Here is a 17,945-nt window from a genome sequence, read left to right as displayed (position 1 = left end):
AATAATAATAATAATAATAATAATAATAATAATAATAATAATAATAATAATAATAATAATAATAATAATAATAATTTGTGTGGTATTTGTAAGGGTATTAAACAATCAATGTCAATTTTCTATAAAAATAATTGAAAAGTCCATGAAAAAATTGGTTTCATCTTTGGTCACAATTGTGACCAGTAGTAGAACACAGGGAGTGCAGGTCTATAGTGTAAATGCATGTACAAAATTAAAACTCTTCAGCCAGCAATTAGTTTAAAGACTGGTTTAAATTGTTGAAATTTGTTTTATTCCATTTACAAGTAAACATGGTCTGGCTCAGTTTCAAAAATAACAAAATAGCAATCTTATGCAGTAGTTTAACACAAATATTTAAATGAAATGATGACAAATTGACAAATTATAGGAACAGAGTAAATTATTATAAACTTCATTATGAATGGAAATAAATACCCAGCTAGCAAAATTCACGTGGCTCAAATCCAGCCCACACCAGAAACTTACATCCGGCCCACATGCCGCATGGAATGATGGCACTTGGGCGGTCCTCACCTGTTTGCCAGATCTGGGCCACAATTAAGCCTTCACAATACCATATCAACCAGAATTCAAACAAATGAACCGGAATTGACCCTATTCTGGGCCACAGTTTGTTTTTATTCTGGACCAGATCTGGCCTACACTTACAGTACATCCGGACCACTTACTGAATGGAATGATGGCTCTAGGGTGGCCCATTCCAGTTCATGTTAAAGTTAAGAGAGTGAATTGAAAGAAATAAAAACCAGTTCAGAAATGGTAAAGACACACTCGGACCTCAAGAATCCGACCTTGTACCTTAACAATGGTAACAATTAAAATGTTTCATGCCGCAATGCATGCTGGGTGTGGCAGAGTACAAAAATCCCAGCATGCACTGCAGTATGAATACATTATATAGCTTATTGATGCTGAAGTTTTTTATTATTTGCTTTTGATTCTGCAATTTTTTTATGTTTACATTGTTGATTTTGTCACTTTTAGTATCCTGTTTGTGTACCAGTGTAAAAATGTATTCTAACAGTAATATACTTTAAATGTAAACTACAAGAGTGGACTGTAAAAACACAGTAAAACCCAGCTGCCAGTATTATTCTGTAAATTTACAACAAAAAGTTTCACAGTGTATATTGCTATCTATATCTGCCATGTCAAAGAGCTATGGTTTGACTGCTATAATTATCACCCCTTAATGTTCCGAATATTTGCCAAAAGTGGCCCACATATGATTTAAGATAAATGGGCCACATTTGTTATATCTTCTCTGGACTGCTTTAGGCTCAAAGCCACATAAGCCAAAGCTTACTCTTCTGAATATTTGCCAAAAGTGGCCCATATGTTTTAAGATAAATGGGCCACATTTGCCATATCTTCTTTGGGCCACTATAGGCTCAAATCCACATTAGTCATAGCTTACTGTGCCAAATATTTGCCAAAAGTGGCCCACATATGTTTTAGGATAACTGGGTCACATTTGCCATATCTTCTCTGGGCCACCATAGGCTCAAATCCACGTTAGCCATAGCTTATTGTGCTGAATATTTGCCAAAAGTGGCCCACATATGTTTTGGGATAAATGACCCACATTTGCCATATCTTTTCTGGGCCACTATAGGCTCAAATCCACATTAGCCATAGCTTACTGTGCTCAATATTTGCCAAAAGTGGCCCACATATGTTTTGGGATAAATGACCCACATTTGCCATATCTTTTCTGGGCCACTATAGGCTCAAATCCACATTAGCCATAGCTTACTGTGCTCAATATTTGCCAAAAGTGGCCCACATATGTTTTGGGATAAATGGCCTATATTTGCCATATCTTTTCAGGGCCACTATAGGCTCAAATCCACATTGGCCATAGCTTACTGTGCCAAATATTTGCCAAAAGTGGCCCACATATGTTTTAGGATAACTGGGTCACATTTGCCATGTCTTCTCTGGGCCACTATAGGTTCAAATCAATGTTAGCCATAGCTTACTGTGCCGAATACTTGCCAAAAGTGGCCACATATGTTTTAAAATAGCTGGGCCACATTTGCCATATTTTCTCCGGGCCACTTAAGGCTCATAGCTGCATTAGTCAAAGCTTACTTAATACTTGCCAAAAGTGGCCACATATGTTTTAAAATAGCTGGGCCACATTTGCCATATTTTCTCCGGGCCACTTAAGGCTCACAGCTGCATTAGTCAAAGCTTACTGTGCCAAATATTTGCCAAAAGTGGCCCACATATGGTTTAAAATAACTGGACCAGATTTGCACCTACACATGTAAGCCATTTTAGGTTTAGACCCAGATTACCCTTATATGACTATGTCATATTTTTACCAACTCTGGTGTACAATTGTCTTCCATCATTTGGGCCAAATCTACTATTTTCCACATGGGCCACATTAGGCTCACAGTCAGATTACATTTTGCCATAAGTGCTAAATCTTTGCCTTAAATGCAAATGGATTATATGTTGTGTGACCGTCACAGACTGACAGAGAATGACATATGGGGGACATAGACTCCATGTGTTTTACCACCGGTCAAAATTGTGACCGTCTTTAATTATCAGCAATTTGACAACAGAAAAAAACAATGTAATAATATAATTTTAATATGTATGTAGGTGACGCAGTGATGCGGTAGGTAGTGCTGTCGCCTCACAGCAAGAAGGTCGCTGATTCGAGCCTCGGCTGGGTCAGTTGGCGTTTCTGTGTGGAATTTGCATGTTCTCCCTGCGTTCGCGTGTGTGAGTGTGAATGAGTGTGTATGGGTGTTTCCCCAGAGATGGGTTGCGGCAGGAGGGGCATACGCTGCATAAACTATGTGCTGGATAAGTTGGTGGTTCGTTCCGCTGTGGCGACCCCGGATTAATAAAGGGATTAAGCCGAAAAGAAAATGAATGAATGAATATGTATGTATAGATAAGCCTTTCATGATGATGCATACAAAAGATGTATTTCCTATTTAAAAATTAACTTAGAAAACTTATCTGTCATTTCTGAGCTTTGACATTATCCTTCCATTCAGATGGTAGTACTAGGAAATAATTGTTATGGTCACATGGCCAAACCAATCATGTTAGGCCTGCCCTGAACTCATTTAGACATCTTAAATTGTCATTATATATGAACATGTGCTTTATAATAAGAGTTGCTTTTTAATACTACAGAAAAATATGCAAACAAAAATTGCGGTCACAATTGTGACCGGTGAGATTGAACTGTTGTACATAGACATCATGACCGTCTCTCTGCTGATAAGAAGACCTTGCCAAAGGATGCCAATAACCTCCACGAAGCCACCTGCGCAAGTGTGTGTATTTATGTGTAGAGGCACCTGTGGCCCTCAAAGTTAGAGCTATCTGTTTATTGATGGAGACAGATGGCTGTCAGTCAATCTTATCATCTCTCAACACATTTGGTCCCAAGGGAGCCAATATGGCACTGGCCCTGAGTGAAGGCCAAATCGGCCAATTGCAGACCTTGAGAGAACAATATAGCTGTGTCGGTGTCCACATGAAAAAAAAAATAACTGTGCTAAATGCAGACAAGAAAGAAAATTGTGTCTTGGGTTTGGTTTTGCCTTCAGTACCAGCGCAGGGCAATCTTAACCAACTGAATTGCAGGTAACGACCTGTACACAGCTTCACAACTACTGTTGGGTTTTGGATACAGTTGACTCACAGTTATATTGGTTACACATTACTAGAAACAGCAATACGATTAATAAATTGGAGGTGGAAATTGGTTGTTTTGCATTTGTATGAGCAATTATGGTTTGGAAAGCAAAATTTAAGCATTATCACAAGGCATGAGGTCAGTTCTCATATTTGAAGTGGTGATTGGCTCTAAGTACAGTGACATCATCAGAATCAGAGCCGTTCTCTGCATTTATTCATGGTAAAGCACTGGTTCAATTTAATCACCACATAATTATACATTCTATTCAGGCTATAAATGAAGGATGACAGTAATAGCCTAAAGATTACACTGTAAACTTGCCTCAGGACACTTTTTAAAGGTGCTTTCAATTTTCAATTCAAATCTCTTTTTACCTGTGTAAATATATCCTCATCTGGACTTTCTGACACTGCATCAATATCAGATGATCACATAGCTAAAACAATGTGCATTTAATTGATGAAAAGGCTGCAATGTCAAGTTAGAAGTTTTGGATTAAATACTGTACATAGGATACTTGTGAAGCTCCAGCACCATAATATTTATTTCTGAAAACAACCTAAAAACTTCAAATTTTTGGCTGTACATATAGGTGTATAAGGAATTAAGACATACGTTCAGTTGAACTTCATTTAACAGACAAATTCACAGAAATGTACTACTTGTTGACATTGTTACTTGTTTAATGTGTTGATATAAAGCAGTGGATCTGCATCATCCATCCGTCCATTGTTTTAATTCTAGGGATTCTGATGAGGAGAACAGCCAGATAAAATTGAGTGTTGACGCTCCTGACTCGGTTCCACCAAGCTCTCGAGTAATCACCAATCTGCATCTCTCACTCTCAAATCTCGAAGCAGTTTACTACTGCAAAACATACTTGAGCTTGAGCTCATAAAACAAAACCAGCTAATGTTTAGATGCAGTTGACTCAATTATCAACTAGCCTGACCAGCAAGATGTCTTTAGTCAAACTGTTTTCTGTAGTTTATATCAGGGGTGCCCAAGCTTTCTCCTGGAGGGCCTGTGTCTGGCAGAGTTTAGATCCAACCATAGTCACATACACATGAACTAGCTAATCAAGATCTTAAGCCTTAAACCTTGATCAAACACACCTTTAGTTAATTACCAAGTGCTCCTTTAGGTCCTACTGAATCTGTGGTCACACTAGAGTTTGAGCTTGCGAAATTCTGTAGTACGATGCTGCGAAAAGGGGCAGGATTAAACAAGATAATTAGACATTTAAAAAAGTGAGCGATTGATCCTTAATTTACATTTCTATCCAGAGATGTCATGGTTTGATCCTCGATTGGTCTCACGCAGTCAAGTGATGCGATGTCGCAGGTCAGAGTTCACCAAGCTTGAACTTTGCAAGGCAGTGAACTGCGAAACTTGACAGACGATCTTGTCTTTCAAGTCTGATGCATATGCATGCGTATGAATGGAAATCTATGGAGAGAAAAGTGCAGTGTGACCGCAGCTTTAGTTGGTTTAATTGTATTTGATTAGGGTTGGAGCTTAACTCTGAGGGAAGGTAGAGCTCCAGGAACAGGATTGGACACCCCTGCGCTAAAGTTTGAGAATGTCCAATTCTGCCAGATGGGACGGGAGATTGTCCGAATGTACAGAGAGGCCACTCGCTGATCTTCTATTGATCTCACTCATTCACGTGACACAAATTCGGAAGTCAGAGTTCACCAAGCTTGAACTCTGGAATGCAGTTACATGTAAAACTTAACATCACCCCCCCAGGACCGAGTTTTGGTACCCTTGGTCTACATCAGGGGTGACCAACCCTGTTCCTGGAGATCTACCTTCCAGCATATTTTAGTTGCAACCTATATCAAGCACACCTGCCTGTAATTATGTTTAGGTAATTAAGTGCTGTTTAGGTCCTAATTAATTGGTTCAGGTGTGTCTGATCAGGGTTGGAGCTGAACTCTGTGGGAAGGTAGATCTTCAGGAATGGGTTGAGCAGCTCAGGTCAACATATTGGAAAATATCATGGCTGTACTGCAATGGTTCTCAAATCTGGTCCTCGAGACCCCCTGCCCTGCACATTTTGTATGTCTTCCTTACATAAAACACCTGATTCAGATCATCAGCTTGTTAACAGAGAGATCCATGAACCGATCCTTGTGTATGATATAAGAGAGACATGCAAAATGTGCAGGGCGATGGTTCCAGAATTGAGAACCACTGCTGTACTATGAGGTAAACCAACTGTAACTCAACATAAACTACATTAGAAACAAATTGGACATCTTTTCTATGAGAAATGCTAATCAATACCCCAGACATGATCCACTATTCCCCATTATCTGAAAAAAATAATACTCAAAATCTAAATATATTGCAGCGAACAATGATCTACACCAAACTCTTACCTCGACAGATGTTCCCATTGTCCGGCTCAAATCCTGCCTTGCAGGTGCAGCTCCCAATCGGAACCATCCAGTCCCCATCGCCATTGCAGTACAACTTTATTGGTACGTCCACTTCCTCTGAATTTGGGATGCACATCCCGCGAGCAATCACCAGGGAGGTGCTCTCCGCTCCAGTCATAGTCTCTGGAAAGATTGCGAAGTTCTGCACCACACTGGGGCATTTCTTATAAAACACACGCACAGAAAGCAGGGACATGCATGCCCCATAGTCCTGAAATGCCAAGTAAAAGCCATTTTTCGAAAGTGGACCAAAGCTCCGCACCTCTGTGTTCACTTTCATCAACCGACCACCAAAATCCACCTGCGAGAAGCTTTCGTCCGCAGCAATAGTGTCCACTTTCAAATACGGGGCCTCCATCCAGAACGCCGTACCCTTGGTGGCGATAACAGAGTCTGTTTCATAGTAGTACAAGTTAAAGGTCTCCTTACAGGATCCAGGCACTCGCGGAATACTGCTGCAGTCTCGGACAGTGAAACGCATTTCCACATAAATTCTCTGAGCGCCACGGCGAGCGATGAATGTGGTGAGCAGCCAGTTGTTCTGGTTGGACTCGAAGACATTGCACACCTGGTATGTTCGGATGGTGTTGAGGTTTTCATCATAGCCGCTTACTTCTTCCCACTGGAAAAAAAGAAACAATAGGAGGTTTAGCATGCATGTGATCATAGACATATAATGACATAATCCTATTGATCTAGAATGCTCAAATGTTCTGGAATAAAAGCTGTTGCGGTAATACAAAATCATTGGTCGTTTGAGATATCACACCGGCAAGATTCTCTCTTGCTTTCACAAAAAAAGTTATTTATCTTTCATTTATATCCGCTATTGATAGCCTATTTAAGTTTTAAGGTTGCCTATTTTTTTCCAGTGCATGCATTGACTGCCTCTTCAAATACACGGAATATATATGTGTTACTTGTGTTTATTTGATGGAATGATATACATGGACATCCACATTTTTTTCAATGAATAGCCTATTTACTTAATTTTAAAAATATGTTAGGTCTATATTTATTTATAGGCTATAAATATATATATTTTATTTGTTTATTTAAACTAGCCTACATATATATTAAATTAAATTATAGGCTGCATTTTCCCATTCATTTTCACTTAATTATTGAACAGATTATTAATATTCTGATTAATAACTTATCAAAGAACATTTTACTGAGCTCAGTGAAAAGTTTTGTATTATGTCTACAGTCAAAAAAAATTCATATTAGAGCCATGACTGCGGCGAGTCGCCAATAGCTTATGTCTAAAACAAAACTATTTCTCTTATCAGAAAACAATAAACACATATCGCAAGCGCAACATTGTGTTAGATTTTAGCGAATACAAATGTGACAGTTTGATGACTACTTTTGTGTTGATAATCAGACCTGAAGCCGCATCACGCTCAACAGAAACATGAAGAAAACACCTTCATTGCACAGAAATAGTCACCCGCGATCGACAAGTCCTCCCGTCTGAAAGGACTTCCTTGTTTCTTCTGTGCATAGATAAATAGCATTTCATTTGCTTTCATCCATTTATATTATATCCATTTTGCGGTATTCCCACGGATAACGGCATGGACAAGCCGTTACCATCAAATCCAGTCCTGTGCTGCACTATTGCATCAAGGTTTGTTTAAAAATAATTTTGCCTATTTAGTTGTAAGAGCATGACGATTAGCATTTTCAAGATAAAATAGAATATTAAATATAAAAGATAAAGTAGAATATTAAATTAGTAAAAAAAATGAAATAAAATAATAGCCAAAAGGTAAATACATTTAGAAATGGTTAAATAGATAAGCAAATAAGTAAACATAACACTGCCACGCCCCCCATGAGATAGTATTGTTTATTGGCGATCTCACAGGGGACGATATGGCAATCTGGAAATTTCATATATCGCCCAACACTAATATGTCTAGAACAAAATGCTTGATTTTGACCATATTTGGAATGGTGTTGAATATTAATGAGTAGAAGGTTTATTTTAGCTAGAAGGAGTGAGCTATCTTTAAATCCACTTTGTTTCCCCCCAAAATGTATTCTGGATGAAATATCAACAGACCAACAGACAAATATTTGAAGTTGTGTATTGAAGCTTTAATGTATATGAAAACAGACAGGAATTAAATCAAACTCTAACTAAACAGATGAGTTCTAGAAGGTTTCTTGGTATTCTTTCACTTTTCAATAGAAAATGCACAGTATGGATATGACACAATGCATACATGTGTGTTAAACACTAATTTAAGTAGATTACATATGTCTGTTGCCTCATTATCAACATAGATGTGTCTGTTGCCTGATTATAAACATAGACAGCACATTTTACAATATACATTAAACTGACAAAAGATACATTTAAACAGACCATATGTCTTTTGAGGGTGGTGTTGAATAAATTATTAATCTGTATATCCTGCAATTTGTGTTCTGATGAGCTGCATGTGAACGCTCCTATGTCATATTACAGAGACTCAGGGAAAGAACGTTTCAAGTCAATAATTTAATTGCTCATTCATAACATATAAAACTTGTCTCCACTTACTAGCGCAGCTATTTAACCCAAAGGATAAGCCACTGAACTGATGAACTGATTTAAATAAGTCTAGTCACTGGGTAAATACAGTACATTATACAAAGTGATGTGCGTTTTAGCACCTGGAAAACTTTCCCTTTTGAGGTCAATGGTGTGAAAAAACTCTTATTTCATTTAAAATTGCAAGATGTGCTTGTTGAAGTGGAATAAAGATGAGAAATATCTCTGCTGGTCCATTTGATGCTATCGATGTGGAACCGTGGCCTAAACTCAGACAGGTTTCTGCCTTTCATAAAATATTGATACAAATTGAGCTCCCAGAAACCTCTCCAACCCCTCATTCCCCACCCCAAAAACCATCTGAAAGCTTTTATACACGTCATTTTGAACATTTTTTTTTCCTCTTCCCTTCCCTGAGATGATGAACTCTTTATGTCCTCCTGTTCATATTTTTCACATCACAAAATCTGTCTCCCTAATCACCTGAGGTGGGTGAGGAAACCGCTGCCATCTGCTTCGGTCTAGGACAAGTGCGGCCAGCCACTTACCGTTACAATATTACCATATTATAAAATGTGATGCGTAACAAATTTGAGATTATGCACTATCGAATTACAACTAGAAGTAAGTCGAGCAGTATATGGCTGGCCTCCTGTAACTCTGATAAAAGAGTACTACTGGTAGATTATGAAACATAGCACAGAAATAAAAAGAGAAACAGAGTGCAGCCACTGGGTTTCGCTGATAGCTGTGGACAGCTAAGTCTAAAACATTATAAGTTACAGTAAGGGCCCTACAGCTTGATACATTAGAACTGAGATTTTTAGATATGTTTTTATGTCAAGAACCTGCCATATTGAATGATGCGCTGGCAAGAGCCTAAAATATTAAGACGGTAGCATATCATATTTAAATTGATATACATATTTACACACTTTTTTTAATAATTGTGTATGTATCGAAGATTCCCAATTTTGAAAACTCCTGTCTAAATCTATCCTAGCTCATCTGTTATTTCACCCCAAAATGGAATATATATTTTACAAATCCTGATCTCATTCCTTCATTTTTACATAAAGCAGAATATTTGAATTGCAAATGTGAGATTTGACAGCTGTGGCATAGGGCACGACTTTTTCTTGATTAATAACTTATATTTTGCTCTTTTTCCCTCTCACAAAGCAACCATGAGGCTTCAGAAGTTGGAATAAATTATTCTGAATACAATTATCATCACATTTTGATCTTTCAGAGCTTGACAACACTTCATGCTGCCTATACTGTATATTGTAGTTGTTTTTTAATTTTCCTCATTGGACGGAGAGCCGGGTTGGATGGATGGACAAATATAGGTATATATGGATAGATTGATAGATGTGTAGAAGGATGGGTAAAGCTTTGGATGGATGGATGGATGGATGGATGGATGGATGGATGGATGGATGGATGGATGGATGGATGGATGGATGGATGGATGGATGGATGGATGGATGGATGGATGGATGGATGGATGGATGGATGGATGGATGGATGGATGGATGGATGGATGGATGGATGGACGGACAATGAAACCAATGACAGAGAGACAAATGATTAACAGTTGGATGAACAGATGATGGATGGATGGATGGATGGATGGATGGATGGATGGACTGACAAATGGACGGACAGAGCAATGGACTGACAAATGGAGTGATGGATGAATGGGTAAGTGGGTGGGGTTGGTTGGTTGGTTTGTTGGGTGGGTGATTGGATGGATCCAATGGATGGATGGATGGATGGACGGATACAATGGATACGATCGATGGATACAATGGATGGGACAGATGGATACAATGGATGGATTCAATGGATACAATGGATGGATACGATGTATACAATAGATGGATGCAATGGATGGATAGGTTGGTTGGTTGGTTGGATTGTTGGGTTGGTGGGTGGGTGGTTGTATGGATACGATGGATGGATGGATACGATGGAAGAAAGAATAAATATGATGGATAGAGGTATAGACTGATAGGTTTAGCTTTAGAAGGATGGATGGATGGACTGAAAAACTGACAGACAGACTGATGGATGGATGGATGGATGGATGGATGGATGGATGGATGGATGGATGGATGGATGGATAAATGTATGGGTTAGTGGATGGGGTTGGTTGGTTGTGTGGGTGGGTGGGTTAAGTGGCTGGATGGATACGATGGATGAAAAGACAGATGAATATAGGTATAGAAAAATAAATGATGGATGGATGGATGGATGGATGGATGGATGGATGGATGGATAGATAGATATGGGTGAGTGGATAGATAAAAATATATAGTTATAAAAGGATGGATGGATGGATCTATAGATACAGGTATAAAACAATACATGAATCATGTATGGATGAATGGATCTATAGATATGGTTATAGATGGATGAAACGCTATTTCTAAAACTATATATTTATACATATGCCTAATGTCACAATACACATCAGTCATATGTATAAACAGAACATTTTAGAAATATCCATCCATCCACCGATCAATCAACAGCATCAACATTCAAGCTATGTCTCCTTTTGGGTTCTCAAGAGAAGGACAGCATATTTAAAATGATATGAGGAGAAAGTAAACGATTTCTAATGCTCATTTGAACCATATCTTTCCAAACACACACAATCCAGTTAAAACCTGATGCTTTATACTGATCTGGTCCCTCAGTCCCAGCGGTGACCAGCTGTGAGGTAAAAGTAGGGTCATGTTGCCTGTACGTGATCACTTGCTGCTTGAACCGTTCAGTTCACTGTTAAATCTGGATAGCAGGCACACCGCCGCATGGACCTGTGGGTAATCTCTGCCTTTAACAGAGCAGGCTGACCGAATGAACCATCCTACGATATCCCAGAATTCCCTTGAGGTGGTTCAGCCGTGGGAGAGGGAAACAAATACAAGGTTTGCGAGTGGACTCTTGAGGGCTGTAAACTTACGGTATCAGTACGGTAAGTGTATGTGTGTGGGCGCTGTTTATTTTGTCTAAGTGTATGTGGCCTCTGGAGGGCTTCTCGCTCACAGACCCTCGACGAATAGCAGCCTGATCCAAGCAAAGCTCCAGATCGTAAGATAGGCTATCAGGATGTGTGTACACCTTCGCTGCTTGTGTGTGTTATGAAAGCAGAAACAGAGAAAAGCAGAATTCAAGTAAATCTAATCTGAGCAGTGACGGATCAGCATTCGCATGGCAGCTTGAAAGACCAGGAGGAAAAATCGATGCCTGAAGTGTAGGCAAAAACAGAGTAATCTCCACTTCCGGAGTGAAAAATTGAATGAGTGGAAAGGCAAAACACAGTTTAAATAAATCACTCAAAGGAAACGTTCACCCAAAAAAGATAATGTAGCATCAAGTGCTAAAATTAACCTCATTGGGTTGTTTTTCTACAATAAAAAACACTTTATGAGTTTTGGTGCGTTTACCATTAGTCACACATTATATTTTGGTCCTCATTTAGACATAAATAAAATCTGTTCATAATATTAAACATCCTACATCTTCACAAGGCTTTAAAGGGACAGCTCACACAAATAATAAATAACCAAAATTCTCCCAAAAGTCACTTTTCTACCCAATGCGTACGTTTGTTATACTAAAAACACCCAAAAACTATATTTTGAAGAATATTGGGGCATGATTCTTGCTTGAGGTATAAGTGGTCATGGGCTCAGATCCCGGACAAGCCCCCACGTTTGTCAAAAACTGCCTAAAGATGTTATAAATGAAAATCGTTGTCTATCTTTTGATTAGTTTCATGACACCGCTGCTAAAGTAGTCATGGGTTCAGATCCCGGATGAACCCTGACATTTGTCAAAAACCACCTTAAATTGTTATAAATAAAAAGAATTGTCTATCTTTTGATTAGTTGTTTGACACCGCTGGTAAATAAATAAATAAATAAATAAATAAATAAATAAATAAATAAATAAATAAATACAAATAAAGAGCCACAAAATTATGTTGGATGACATTTAAGCAAGCTTTTTTTGTATTAATTGTTTTTAAATAGAATGATGGATATATCACCTATTTAACTACAATCACTTGTTGAATAACTTTGTGTAATATATGCAATAGTTTGCTGTTTGGCCTTTTTTTTTAAAGAGTGATTGATAAAAGTGTCTTCAATCGTCAGCTTAGGAATTTAAGTGCCACCAAATTTAAGTACTGAAATAAATCACTTAAAGGTAACCTTCACCCATAAATGATAGTTTTGCATCAAGTGCTAGAATAAACCTCATTGTTCTTCTGCAATAACAAACACGTTTTATCATGTGTGATATTCTATATTTTGTTCATCATTTAGATGTAAATAAAAGCATAAATAAAATCAGTTCATCATATAACATTTCATATTTCTTCACAAGATATAATATAAACGGGTTAGTTTTCCCAAAAACTAAAATGATGCTACTTATTCATCCTCCACTTGTTCCAAGCCAACTACATATCAGTATATTAATTCTACTGAACACACAAAAAAGGTATTCTGAAAAATATTAGGCTATGATTCTTGCTTGGGACGTAACTGGTAGGAGGTTCAGATTCCAAACAAACTTCATATCCCGGACGAGCCCCCACATGTGTCACAAGCTGATAAAACTTGTTACATATAAAATCATATGAAATTATTTCATTTCATAACTTTTATGATTTTCACAAATCATAACTTTTAAAATGGCATCAGTGCCTTAATGATGCTATAACTAATATTAAATAAATAGATGACATTTAAAAAAAGACTTTTTATTGAGAGAAAAAAATAAATCAAGCAATTTACCACCTGCAACTACAATAATGCAATTGAATTGTGTAATTTAGCAATAACTTGCTGTGTGTGTGTTTTTTTAAGTATGGGTAGTAACAATGATAAATGATAAAAATGTCCAGTATATATGTAACTGGTGCTATATTATATTAGGGTATGATTCTTGCCTGGGGTGTAAATGGTAACAGGTTGAGATCCCAGACAAACTTCAAATCTCGGACAAGCCCCCACATGTCACAATCTGACAAAAGCTGTTACATATAAGATCATATGAAATTATTTCATTTCATAACTTTCACAAATCATAGCATTTAAAATGGCATCAGTGCCTAAATGATGCTAGAACTAATATTAAATAAATAGATGACATTTAAAAAAAGAAAATAAATAAAATAAATCGAGCAATTTACTGCCTGCAACTACAACAATGCAATAATGTTGTGTTTTTCAGCAATAACTTGCTGTGATTGTTTTTGTTGGGGTGTAAATGGTAACAGGTTGGCATCCCAGACAAACTTCATTTCCTAGACGAGCTCCCACGTCACAATCTGACAAAAGTTGTTACATATAAAATCTTAAAATTGATTTCATTTCATAACTTTTACAAAATCTTTCACTTTCACAAATCATAACGTTTAAAATGGCACCAGTGCTAGATCTAATATTAAACAAACAGATGACATTTAAGAAAGACTGTTTTGTTGAGATACAAAAATGCAATAACGTTATGTAATTTCTGCAATAACTAGCAGTGATTGTTTAGATTTTTTTTTTGTATGGTTGATAAAAATGATAAATCATAAAAATGTCCAGTATATATGTAACTGGTGCTATATTAGTTCAGGGTGTGATTCTTGCTTGGGGTGTAAATGGTAACAGGTTAACATACCAAACAAACGTCATATCCTGGACGAGCCCCCTCACAATCTGACAAAGCTTCATTCGTTCATTTTTTTTCAGCTTAGTCCCTTTATTAATCTGGGGTCGCCACAGCGGAATGAACCACCTCTGATAAAACTTGTTACATATAAAATCATATAAAATGATTTAATTTTATAACTTTTATGAATTTCACAAATCATATTTTAAAATGCCATCAGTGACTAAATGATAAAAATGATAAATGATGAAAATGTCCAGTATGCACTGGTTACATGTGTAACTTCTGCTATATTAGAACAAGGTTTTGGTACCCAAACATACAAATAAATGTAGAGAACATCAACATCTTAACTAATTATCACCAAATAAAAGGAAAAGAAAATCAAAAACAACGATCATCCAAGTATGTAAACGTAAAACCAAAAGCCAAAGAACTTGAAAGAGAATCAAACAAAGCCAAAAACAAGCACTAATGATGAACAAAAACCTCACAAACAAATCATTAGAGGGAGGAACTGATGGCGCAAGATCTATTGATGCGACAAAATGGAAACTATTCTTAACATCAGCAGCAAACAATGGCTATATTCACTAGTCTAAACCCTAGTAAACTCATTTAGTGTTTAAAAAAGTCTCCAGCAAGATGTGAATCACTTCAAACGGACAATGTGTTGATAACCATAATTCAACAAATGGTTTTTTGAAAAGACCAGGTACAAAAGAAGCTAACCATGTAGATCAGTTTCAGTCTGCTCCTCACACAAAGTTACTGTTTGACTTTAGATGGCTTTTGATATTGTGTATGAACCACATGGGCCTTTTATTAAGCTTTCCTATCCAACCCAGGCTCATTCTGAGAACGTAGTCCCGGGGACGTTTCTGGAGGCCGCGAAATACATCCCGGGAGGTACGTATTTTTGCAGTTTTTGTTTTCGTGAGTCCGCGAGAGCTCGCTTGGCACGCTTTTTCCCGTGCCGTTCTCGCGTAAACCCGCTAGAGGCCGCTGTCGAACGACCTTCCGCCTGTCTGCCTGGATGACAGAATGATTGACCGTGCGACCGGCCAATCGGCTGACCCACCCTCCTCCGTCCCTAAACCCAACAAACGACGATTCACAAAAGCCGTCCAGAAAAAGAAAAGCCCTCGTCTAATTTTTACCACGTTTTCGGATTTTGACCACATTCTCACCCTGTGACGAACTTGTTCGCTTCATTTTTTGGATTTTGTTTTTGTTTTCTTACCTGATTTCTGGAACCGCTCTTCCCCGGACTCGAACCCGGTCGTCGTCGTGGTCGTGGTCAGCCCCTCTCTGTGCCTCGAGTCCGCCAGAGTACACAAAGAGCTAACCAGACAAACTGGTTGCAGCGGGAAAGCCCTCCACACGGAGGCGAGCGGCCGGCTGGTCGGCCGGCAAGCGCCGAAAGGAACGGCGTCACACCGCCCCGCAGCGTTCGCTTAAAAAAATGAAATGCAGCCGTACGTACCCCCGGCTACGTATTTCGCAGTCTCCAGAAACGTCGACGGGACTACATTCTCAGAATGAGCCTGGGTTGTTTCTATCATTTTAAGCCTTGGAAAATGTTGTCTTTGTGCATGTAAAACAGTGATCAGTCGCATCAATCAACATTTGTTCATTAGGAATAAAGTAAGAAAGCCTTAATGCCTTCAAACAACAGAAAAGTGAATGTATGATGACACAGATTTTGGGGTAAACTACCCCTTTAAATATTTCAGTGACTTGCGTTTCACTTCATAAAACAACAATTGATTAAAAGCAATCGTGAAAATCTGACTCCATCAATTGCACTCGACTAGAATTAATGCCACTCTTACAAAATAACGCCTCTCGCATGGTTCGTGTTTGTTAAATGTTAGATTAATGTGAGCAGAAGCCCACAGGATGAATGTAGCTTTCAATGCAACATCACGATTCAATTAATGATTTTGAGAAAACAAGATAACATGCAGAAGCGTGGCCCGTGATGGTGGTGAATCAAAATCTATGCCTCCAGAACAGCGTAATTCCTATTTCGTGACAACATCTGTCACGATTTTTTATTTTTTTTGTTCACAGCAATTTCATATCTCCACATTTAATTATACACACTGTCATTTGACTGCATCAGTCTGAATTGTTCCTTGCGGTAATTTAAAGAGATGATGATGACTGTCATCCACTGAGGAAAACATCCGCCCTCTTGTTTATCCTTTACACTTTTAATAGACACGCATATAAAAATGGCCCTTTCAGCTTCTCTAATAATTGCCTTTAGTCTTTTTGTACATCTTTAATTTACTCTAAAGGGAAAATAATTGTGTAATCTGTATTACACACTTAAAAAAGAGTTTTGCTGCTTGTTTAAACTACTCATTTAAAATGAGTTGAAACAACACAGACCCAAAGTTCTTTTTTGTTTTTGTGTGTGCATTTGTTTGTTTGTTTTTTGCCAAAACAAACACGTTTTGCTAATTGTGACATTCTTTACTTTGGTCGTCATTTAGATGTAAATAAAAGCATAAATAAAACACACCCAAAATATAGATTTTGAAGAATATTGGGACATGATTCTCGCTTGAGGTTTAAGTGGTCCGATCCCGGACGAGCCCCCACATTTGTCAAAAAATGTCTAAGGTTGTTATAGATCTTTTGATTAATTTCATGACACTGGTGTTATATGCTTTTTAAAATGGTGCCTAAATCAATACAAAATATAAATGAATAAATCAATACAAAATAAATAAACAAACAAACAAATAAATAAATAAATAAATAAATAAATAAATAAATAAATAAATAAATAAATAAATAAATAAATAAATAAATAAATAAATAAATAAATACAAATAAACAGAGCCACAAAATGATGTTGGGTGACATTTAAGAACGTTTTTTTATTTTTTATTTTTTTTCATTATTATTAAAATAACTTTAAAAAGATTTCAACTGAGTTATAGATATACCTTCTAATCCAACTACAATCATTTGTTGAATAACTTTGTGTAATATATGCAACAGTTTGCTGTTTGGCCTTTTTTTAAAGAGTGATTGATAAAAATATCTTTAATCGTCAGCTTAGGAATTCAACCTTCACCCATAAATGATAGTTTTGCTAGAAATAAAGAATAAACCTCATTGTTTTTCTGCCATAACAAACACATTTTACTGTTTGTGTCATTCTATATTTTGGTCATCATTTAGATGTAAATAAAAGCATAAATAAAAACTGCTCATCGTATTAAGATACCCTACCTGTTCACAAGGTTGACTTCACAAGCTTCACAACCTGTATTCACCTTATTCTCATCACAACGCAAACCGATTATGTTAACTTAATGCTTTTTACAATTTTAAGTTAATTGAACACAAAACTATTAAGCTGTCCACCATTATTGATAATAATGAAATAAATAAAACTCAATAACTGTTGTTTCAGCTCATTTTAAACAAGCAGTCAGAACAAGTAGCAAAAATATTTTTTGAGTGTGGTTTTGATGCAGTTTAATGGGTTAAGCGATGTCTCTTTAAAACAAAATTTCAAATTACTAAT

The 17,945-nt window shown here is 37.2% G+C and overlaps 1 protein-coding gene across 1 annotated transcript in view; it reads right to left on the bottom strand.

Moving 5' to 3' along the window:
* LOC130238455 (ephrin type-B receptor 1-B) overlaps positions 1 to 17,945 on the bottom strand; it is a 295,859-nt gene that overhangs the window by 239,432 nt on the left and 38,482 nt on the right. The window contains exon 3 of the mRNA XM_056469487.1: positions 6,106 to 6,787. Within this exon, the coding sequence (XP_056325462.1) occupies positions 6,106 to 6,787 (682 nt within the window). The remainder of the gene's footprint in view (positions 1 to 6,105; positions 6,788 to 17,945) is intronic.

Source organism: Danio aesculapii, chromosome 2 (genome assembly GCF_903798145.1).
Source record: "Danio aesculapii chromosome 2, fDanAes4.1, whole genome shotgun sequence".
In the NCBI taxonomy this organism is placed as follows: domain Eukaryota; kingdom Metazoa; phylum Chordata; class Actinopteri; order Cypriniformes; family Danionidae; genus Danio; species Danio aesculapii.
This window is presented reverse-complemented; position numbering and strand designations above follow the sequence as displayed.